The sequence below is a fragment of the Chelonoidis abingdonii genome, chromosome 2, assembly GCF_003597395.2.
Source record: "Chelonoidis abingdonii isolate Lonesome George chromosome 2, CheloAbing_2.0, whole genome shotgun sequence".
In the NCBI taxonomy this organism is placed as follows: domain Eukaryota; kingdom Metazoa; phylum Chordata; order Testudines; family Testudinidae; genus Chelonoidis; species Chelonoidis abingdonii.
This window is the reverse complement of record NC_133770.1, coordinates 224,243,410-224,252,736: the sequence shown is the minus strand read 5'-3', so window position 1 is coordinate 224,252,736 and position 9,327 is coordinate 224,243,410. Positions and strand designations below refer to the sequence as shown.

Sequence of the window (9,327 nt, the reverse complement as noted above, 5' to 3'; positions counted from 1 at the left end):
TATCTTGAGTAGTTTAGTATCATCTGCAAACTTTGCCACCTCACTGTTTACCCCTTTCTCCAGATCATTTATGACTAAATTGAATAGGATTGGTCCTAGGACTGACCTTTGGGGAACACCACTAGCTCCCCCATATTTTGTTTCATCAAGTTCAAGCTTCTTTTCCTGACCTCTATGGGCCCCTCACAAATCTGCCCATCATTATTTGCCCTTCTGGTTTATCACATTGCCTTAAACCTGCTGTTGTCTGCTCCCAATGACAGCCTTGTTTGCTCATATCAGTTTCTCACACGCATGGCTCTGTGCCTTCTTCCATGCTGCTCCTTACACAAAGACAGTGCTCCCTGCACTGATGTGTAAGGCTACTACTCTCTCCTGCAACACTGCCACCACTGCCATGACACGCTGAGATGGGACTGGCTGGCCCTTAACTGAGCTATAGTCATCCAAAAAGACCCAACATATATTTGATTATATCTTTCTATTCTTGTGCTTCATATGTCACTTTCTTTCTTCAACTGTAAACTTGTCAGGGTAGCGCTAAGTCTTGGTATGTGATTGTAGAGAACATAGCACAATAGAACTTCATCCTGATTGGGTGCATAAAGTTTCCATGAATTGAAAACAGTATGTGCCTATGCTTATGGTTTTCAGTGGCACAGGGCTCAGCTCTGCCTTTTAAGAAGAGATGATTCAAACATCAAGGATGGGGTGATTTACTTCACTTAAGATGGGAAATTTTAAAATAAAGGCTAAAGAAAATAGAGGAGAGTGTCTGGTTTCTTTGGGGGCATTAAAACTCTTCTAGATTTCATCTTTATTTTTCAGACTGTTTCTGGGATATAACCTGGGTCACCAATTCCTGCTCAATCTCCTCTCTACATGTGGAATTCAAAGCCTGCAGCTCATCCAGTTGCTTCCCTTAGAATCTCTTCTTCTCTTACCAGGTTGGGTAACTGTCTCATATGTGTCCAAGATCATCAGAAGGGCCTCAGGAAGAGCTATACTCCCAGCTGAACAAAGGTGCCGCAAACAAACAGTTGGGTATAGATGTGGGTATAGAGTGAGCTCCCACATCTTCAGTGATCCTTTGTACAGCATTCAGTTTATGTTATTAGTTTGTTAGACTTAGGTGAATTTCGACTGAGTTTTGCTGATCCATTGCATGTGCAGTGTGTGGATATTGGTTGCAGTTGGCATAGAATTTTCCATCCAGATTCCATTAGGATTTTAGAAAAAAGACACTCTGTGGATTTAAAATCTCCCTGTAGGGATTAATAGGCACATTTAAAGATACTGGGCTAGATCCTCAGCTTCTATTGGTTTGATGGAACCACACCAATTTATGCCAATTGTGCATTAGGCCTACTTCTGTCTTTCTTTTGAGAATGTCTCACTGCATGTGCTGAAATACTGCAAGGAAAAGCCCATTAATGAAACGAGAACATTACAAAATTTTATACTTACTGATGAAATAAATTTAATATTTTATTCAACTATTTAAAAACCTGGACTGCTGAGGAGCAAAACCATTCATTCTCATTTCAGAAAAAGATTTGTTCTGCTACAGAAATTGTGCTCTGCCATATATTTTCTGTGTGTTTTTGGCTGTGACATGAATGAGAGTCCAGGGAAGAACATAAAAATTAAAGTAGGTTCATCTGGAGCATGATGCCCTCAATATTTCAATGGCCAACTTTTCAGTACTGGCACAATAAGTATAGAAGTCTTTAATGGCTTCTTACAGCCATTCAGCTTAGCTGATATTATGATTTGTATACTCTTGTTCAGTATGCTGTGTTGAAATTTTACTTCCTTAGAGTTCTCCTTTTGAGTTTCATCGTGATATAGTCATTGCCCTGTAGTGTATGATGACCATTAGGTAGATTCACTAGCCTACTTCTCTCGTTCATCCCATGTGTGTTGGGGTTACGATTAAAACAAAGCAGTCATACCAATGTAAAACTGGTGAATGTGAATGGAGGGCTCAGCTGTCTTTGTAGTTCATCTGTTCGTGCTACCAATTCCAGATCTCAAAGTGAGAATATTTAACAGTGCAGGTTCTGTGTGACCAGTCTCTTTTTTTGTGCCTGACTCTGCCTGCGCTTCCCTGAAGTCAATGGGAGGTTTGCCATTGACTTCAGTGACTATAGCAATATGACATTATCAGCATTATCTACCAGTAGCTTTATCTCAGGGTTGTCAAAAGGGAAATAGAATTAAGTAACATTAAGGGCCATTTCTTCAACTGATGTAAATCGGTATAGCTCTTAGCCTTTCTGCTAACATCTGTTTATCTATCAGGCCCATCCCCAGGGCCTTACAAATATATTATTGTTTTAATCAAGCTTCTCTCTCTCTCCCTTCCTTCCATTCCGCCACTGAATAGGAGTTGTTCCTTCCATCCCCCCCGACACCTTAAACTGTGATTCTGTCGGAGTTACTGCAGAATGGCTGGAAATAAGTTGGTTTTGCATTTTGTTCTGGAGCTTCATGTTTATCTCAATCTCTTCAGAAAGAAAGTCCCATGTGTGGGCCAGTCGCTGAGAAAGCTCCGCCCCCCTGCACATACAAGATTTACTTTTGAGATTGACATTTCCACCACCAGTGATCCCGTACCCTGGGCTATGTTAGCAGAAGCCAAGGAGTGACTGAAACCTGTTACATGTCAAAATGAACTGCAACATGCCCTCACTATGACTAGCTACTGCTTGTCACCGTTTACTGATAAACCACTTGAGCAGTTTGTTGTTGCTCTTGAATTGTGTCTGCACATCTATCGTAGTGAGACTTTTTTCTGGCAGGAAAACCTAATGCTTCAGTTTTTTCCATTTGTTATTTCCAGGTCCAACAGATCTCAGTATGAAGAGGCAGTTAGCAACCGGCTCCGGATCCTCCAGTAGTACAAGCTCTAGACCCCAGCTGAGTCCAACTGAAATAAATGCAGTGCGGCAGCTTGTTGCAGGGTATCGAGAATCGGCAGCATTTTTATTGCGTTCTGCAGATGAACTGGAAAACCTTATTTTGCAGCAGAACTGAGTCACATGACCTTCATGTTGGCCTAGTCTTATCTCGGAGTTTCCACTAATGACATTTTGAGTTCCCAGAGCAAACGCTTCAATTACTGCAGTCTTTTTAGGAGAGTTAATTACCATAATGCCACACTGTTCTTGATCCATAAAGTGATGTGTTAAGGTGCTTCAAGTGAACTTTGACTTCCGATAGTTCTGAGGTACTTTAATGTGTCCAGCCTATTGCTTTTTGTTTTAGTGTGTCAGCATAAATATCAAAAAAGTGGCTAGAGATTGTTAACTCGTTCTAACAAGGGAGGAAAGAGACGATGCTGTGGTGGTAAAAATTGGTTCAAGATCCAAGTGCAATATTAGTGGAATGTGCTACTGACTCGTTGGACTTAAAGCTGCAGTATATGGCAAAACGTTGCCAAAATCCTGTTGCCACAGGAGACAATTGCAATGGAAAGGATCTTGTATTTTCAAAAATGTAATTTTTATAAAAACAAAACAAAAAAAACCTTTTGTTTTCATTCAAAATTTTTCATTTTTACTTTGGTAAACTTTTTCACTGGTCCTAAAAATGTTTTGAGGAGATATTGTATGTCCCCTCTCTTCCTCTCCAGAACCCCTTGTCCCTGCCCTTCTCCCCAGCTTCATATTCTTTCTACAACAAGTAACTCTCGATGCTGGATAACCCTTCCCTTGTGTACTGTAAATTGTCATCTCTGGAATCACTTCAAAAGGAAGCATGCATTTCCTTACATTCATGCCATTCTCACCTCCATCCTGTAATATATTGCAGCTTTATTAGCAGTTAATAGAGATGAGAGGTTTTTTAAAAGACATATCATTTAAAAAAAATTGGTTTCTTACAGCTAGCTCATTTAACTCCGTGATTGCTGCTGCTGTCTTGTAAAAGTCCCTTTAGTAGCGATTGGATGTAGATGATTGAATGTTAAGAGGTTGCAAGTGACAATCTGAAAATTTGCACTCTTGTGTTTGTTTGTTTATTTATTTATTTATTCCTTTCAACAAAATACGTACAGAAAAAAAGGCCATTGAAATTTCTGGTGTGATTTGTGTAATGCCCACACCTAGCTGAAAACTGTACAAAAACGATTAATGGATGCAGCTGCAACTTTAATTGAACTCTTCTCTCCTCTTCCCAACTTTTCCCATCCCCTATTTCTTATTTTATAAGGTTGAATACACATTAATGGTGTTTTTTTGTGCACTAAGGCAAGCTTATTTTTGAATATATAGAGACAAGTACTTTCGTTCATGCGTACTGTACTATTTGTTCTGTTTAGCTTTTGTTGAATAACAAGTTCCTTGTGCATTCCTGAATTTGCCTTATTTCATGTACAAAATTTTATGTAATTCAGTTTTTGACAATGAGTTGAAGGCATCAGTGATATTTTATATCTACTTGTTACATATAGTTTTCCAAGTAATGACTGTGATTGTGACCCAGTAATGTGCACTTTTTCTTGTAATGTGGACATTGCTATGCTTTTTTCCCCCTCTAGTGTTTCTAGAATTACTATTGCTTACAGTTATGTAAAGAAAACAAAAAAGAAAAAAAGAACTTTTGTGATACTGTTGGTGAATATTAATGTGAAAAAGGCTATGAAATATGAGTATTTTGGAGGTACATAGATACACAAACATCTATCTAAGTTGTGAACTAATGTTCACAAGTTTAAATGAAAATTCAAAAACTGAGGGCTGGAATTATTTCCTCTGTTTTGTTTGGGTAAATAAACAGATTTCTGTGTTTAACGATTGTGAAACATTATAACGTTTAAAAAAACATAGTGTCTAATCAGTTATCAGCATTGTCCTCTTTAAATAGGAGAAGGGGACTTCCATGCCAGCTGTTGGAGTCACTACAGCTCAGTTCTCAAAAATATTGAGTAAATCCATTGGGATGATTCTAGATAGAGCTTTGTCCTAGTGAAAAATCTCTTCAATAAGAGCACAGAAAGGCAGTGCATAAATCATGAGGTCCAAGTCACTAACGCTTCACAATTTAAACCTGGCTTGAGGCAACACAATCTAACTGGTAAAATTTGTTCTTAAAAAAATCTATCAAGTGTCATTAAAAGGCACTTGCCATTGACTATGGGAATACTATAGCAAGTTCTTATTAATTGCTGCCCATAATTTAATAGATGTATTTTCTCCTACTGTAATTAACACCATGTTCTCACTGTTTTCTTCAAAAATGTTCTGTGGCTCTGCTTTCCAGCGTAGAGAGTTTTGTTGTTCCTCTCCTCTGGTGTCCGTCAGGAATTGAAGGGCCAATCAGGAGCAAGAGATTTTATGTTAGTCCCTTATGTTTTCAGGCAATATCTCCAGACTCCTCTGCATCTTTCTGCCTCGAAGTGAGGGAGGTAGCAAATGACTCTTCCTGAGGTAACATCTTTAGTCCTCAACCATAATAGCCATGGAAGAGAGCACAGCTAATTCAGGCTTTTCACCCTCCATGTAGAAGGAAGTTGTAATGGTGCCAGGACTGCAGTTTCCCTAGTCTTCTCTTGCAGGGCTGGTGTACTTCAAATGTTCAGCTAAGCAGCAACTGAGCAGTTTGTCCACCTAGCTGTTTGTCAGCTGGAGTGAACCAACTGCGAGGCTCAGCATGCTAAAGCCAGAGCTCGACTGGATGCCAGGAACAGCTGAGAGAAAGAAGAGGTAAGGGATTTACTTTATAACCCCCTTCCCCAGTGATTCTTTTATTTTATTTTATTTGATATTATTTTTTGAGGGAGAAGCACTATTGGCACTATTTTGTGGCTCAGTGGAGCCTTCAAGGCCTTCCTGCTCTCTCCCCTTTAAAGATCATAGGCCTCTCTCCCATCCCATCCCTCATAGACACTCACCAAGCATGCCCTCCACCACAGACCCCCTTCTCCAGGTTCCCTCCTCAGGAATCTCAAGGGATCTTTTTCAGTCTCCTTACATGCTGGAATCAAACCCTTCAATTACTTAGAGCTCAAGTCCTATCCTCTTTAAAACCCTCCAGACTTATGCCCACTTCTTTTGAAGGACAACTTGTCTCCCATATGACCTAAATTCCGAGTTGTTCCCTTGAAATTTCACTACAATCATATCAGTGATAGTGGTGGCCTTCAGGAAGGAGGACATTTTTATAATTCCTTACCTGGACATTAACTCATCTAGGCTAAGTCCCAGCAGGATTCACTCTGGGTGGTCTCTCATTCTCCTACAGCAGTTTTAGCCCCTAGAGGTGAACTTAGAGAAAAGCTCACCTATTCTTTTACAAAAACGTATGCATCTTGGAACAGTCGGACTCACCTACAGGTTTAGCCTTCCTCTTTCACAAAAGATTCCTGAAACCACCATCTGGGAGTTCTAATCAAGTCATAATTCACCATCCATTTCTGCATGTGAATAATGGGTATACAAATATCTTGCTAGAATCTAGTTCCCTGGGTTCAGTACCACTCTCAGATGCATCTTGTCCCTGAAAGCCTTGCACTTCCTGAGGAAACAGAATTTCCAGCCTACCTGGTTAAGTAGATCTCTCTTCACCTGGTTATTGGCCACTTCACAGGAAACTCATTCAGAATGTTGTTTCCTCTTTTCCTTGGATCTCTTTAAATCCCAGTCTCACCACCCTATATCCAGATATTGCAGTAGGTATCCTGACCTGAAATCCTGTGCTCAGCGTGTCTTCCCAGTCCTCAGGACAAAGGAGTTTGTCAAACACTTATGCCCTCTTCCCACACATCTGGAAGGTTGTAAAAGCACAGAGCAATGAATGCCAGAATATCTGAATTACTGCAGAGTGCTAAGAAGCGTCTAGTTTGTTGACCTTCTGCAGCTCTGAGAGATGATCCAACTGCTCTCTGACAGACCCAATCCCTTTCATCAAAACCCCATCCACCACCCATCTCTCTCTCTCAACGTCCTCCCCAAATGCCAGGAGTCCACCATGTTCTTACGTACTTGTTTCAAGTAAATAAATAACCAGCTTGTTTCAAGTCAATAAAGAACATGGGCTGTCTGCTCTGCCTGATGTGGATTGCTAAGCACATCTCCTTCCCAGATATCCTGGAAATTCCCCTGGGTGGCTTCTGCAATTCCAAGCTTTGGCTCTTACTGTTTCTTGGGCTTTGTTTATGGGCACCTGATATGCAACAGAAAATCAATTAGCAGGTAAGAAAATGTATCTATTGTGTTTAGACTCTTTGTCAGGTTCAAAGACCGAAACCATTACTGCCTGCCCACCATGTCTGGAGAACTTTCTGAATGAGAACTAATAGACTAGGATCTACTTGCTCACGTGTGGAAAAAAGGAAAAATACCATCCAGCCCACAAAATAGAAAAAAGATGCTGGTTGAGCTCTCCTCAGGGTGTTCCCACAATCCTAAACACCATCCCAATCCCAGAGGAGCCATATGGTTTTGGTATAAGGACCAGTGAAAATGTTGATGAATGTTTAAACAAAACATTGTTATTAGGCTTCAGTGTTAGGGTTCCATTGAGAAAAAGGAGCAACTGACTCCTTTGAGTTAGTGGTACTGTTTTAGGCTATCAGCAGCTCCAGTAAGATTTCGCTGCAATCTTCTTTGGAAGGTTAGCCTGGCAATCACAAAGGAAAGAAACTTTTTATTAAATGAAAGCTGACATTCTACAGAAGCTGTTGGCCCAGCAGAGAATTCCAACCCCTAAGTCCAGAAGAACCAAGTTAATAAAACATAAAACTATACCACTAATAAAAAATGGGTGGTGGCACAGTTCAACCATATGGTGGTGGTGGTTTTCTATTTATATTGAACTAGACCTGAGAGGTCCCATTGTACAAGGTACTGTTCTAACACATAGTAAGAGACAACCCCGCCCCAGAAAGTTTACAATATACATGGACACAACAAAAGATGGAAGGAGAAGACAAAGACACAGAGAGGTGGCTGAACCCAGAAGAGAAGCCAGGTCTTTCGACTCTTAATCCAGTATCCTATCCACTCATCCACACTGCTCTATGCAAGATCCAGTATGTAAAGTCCTGGGGTCCAATTCTCTGTTCTAGCTGAGCTTCCTTGGTAGCAGGAACAGATATTGGGAGTGGAGGATGAAGAGGTGGTTTTGAGGTCTCTGCTGACCAAGAAATCTCTTGAATGCCCTTTTCCCCACTGGAGCAGCCAACAGGCCTGGGAGGAATGAAGAATTGGTCCCCTAGTCTGTGAATAACGGCTTTAAAGTGTAATACATAATTGAGTTAATTTCCTTCAGTGTGGAGCGAGATCTTTATGTCAGCGTTTTTCATCCCTGTTCCCAGTAATAAATGTCTGGAAACAAACTTGAAAAGGCTCCTAATAATTGTGACTGTATGTAATTCATCTTGTAATTACATCTTTGCTTTGGAACCCTGTTTATCTATCTTAGTAAAACGATGCTGTAAAGAAAATTGAGGGACGGTTACAATATATCAATTGTGTGTAGGTGTGTCACTTGAATCTTTTTCTGAGACTTCGAGCAACCGCATAAGCAGCAGGGGTATGGACTACAGAGGTTAATTAAAAGGACGCTGTCAAAGTGATTTCAAGGTTTTAAAAATCATTTTTGATTGAAGTTGTTTACAACATCTCCTTGGAAGCTTAAAACTGATTATTTTTTCCTCCATTCCACATGCCTGCTGGTTTATTATTGTAGGGTTGCTTGTGAAATCTTAGATGCTGGCATTTCTTTATAATTAGAAGCAAGAACACTGAAGCACTTGTTTTAGGGGAAAACACATTGGAAACATAGAGGGGGGATAAAAGAGAAGGAGAGATTTTTGATCCATCAATTTTATTTATTTACTTACTTTTCATTACAAAATCTGAGAAGCGTAGAACCACGATCCTGACCTACTTATTTCCTCTCATTTTCCATAAAAGGGAGGGTAGGATTTGAAGTATGGAAGAGCAGCTTCCAGCTGAGAGAAGCCCCCACTGGCTTAGCCAGCAGGCAGATTTACTTTAGTTCATTTGCTGGCTCTGCTACCTGCAAAGTGCAAACTACAAGGTTCTGAGTTCATGGCTCAGTTGCAATACTGTCCAGGTCACTCACTCAGTAAGTACAATCAGCCTAAGGATTTGGCTTCTCTTTTTTTAAGAGTTTCTTATTAATTTTTACTTTTCGATAAAACATCACGATACAAAAAGCAAACACAAATGAAAATGATAAACTCACAGCAAGCCTATAGAATGTACAGCGTAGCCATGACATATATATGCAAAACACATTTTACCATCTTAATATTAAATATAAAATAAATCAAAACTTTGTAATTAATGGGAGGAA

The 9,327-nt window shown here is 40.0% G+C and overlaps 1 protein-coding gene across 4 annotated transcripts in view; it reads left to right on the top strand.

The window, feature by feature from the left end:
* Nucleotides 1–4,763, top strand: part of NOL4 (nucleolar protein 4) — a 301,997-nt gene extending 297,234 nt beyond the window's left edge. For all 4 annotated transcript variants that reach the window (XM_075063008.1, XM_075063007.1, XM_075063009.1 and 1 more), the window contains one exon: nucleotides 2,846–4,763. In XM_075063008.1, coding sequence (XP_074919109.1) covers nucleotides 2,846–3,039 — 194 coding nt within the window. In that variant the 3' untranslated portion in view covers nucleotides 3,040–4,763. The remainder of the gene's footprint in view (nucleotides 1–2,845) is intronic.
* The last annotated feature ends 4,564 nt before the right edge of the window (nucleotides 4,764–9,327 follow it).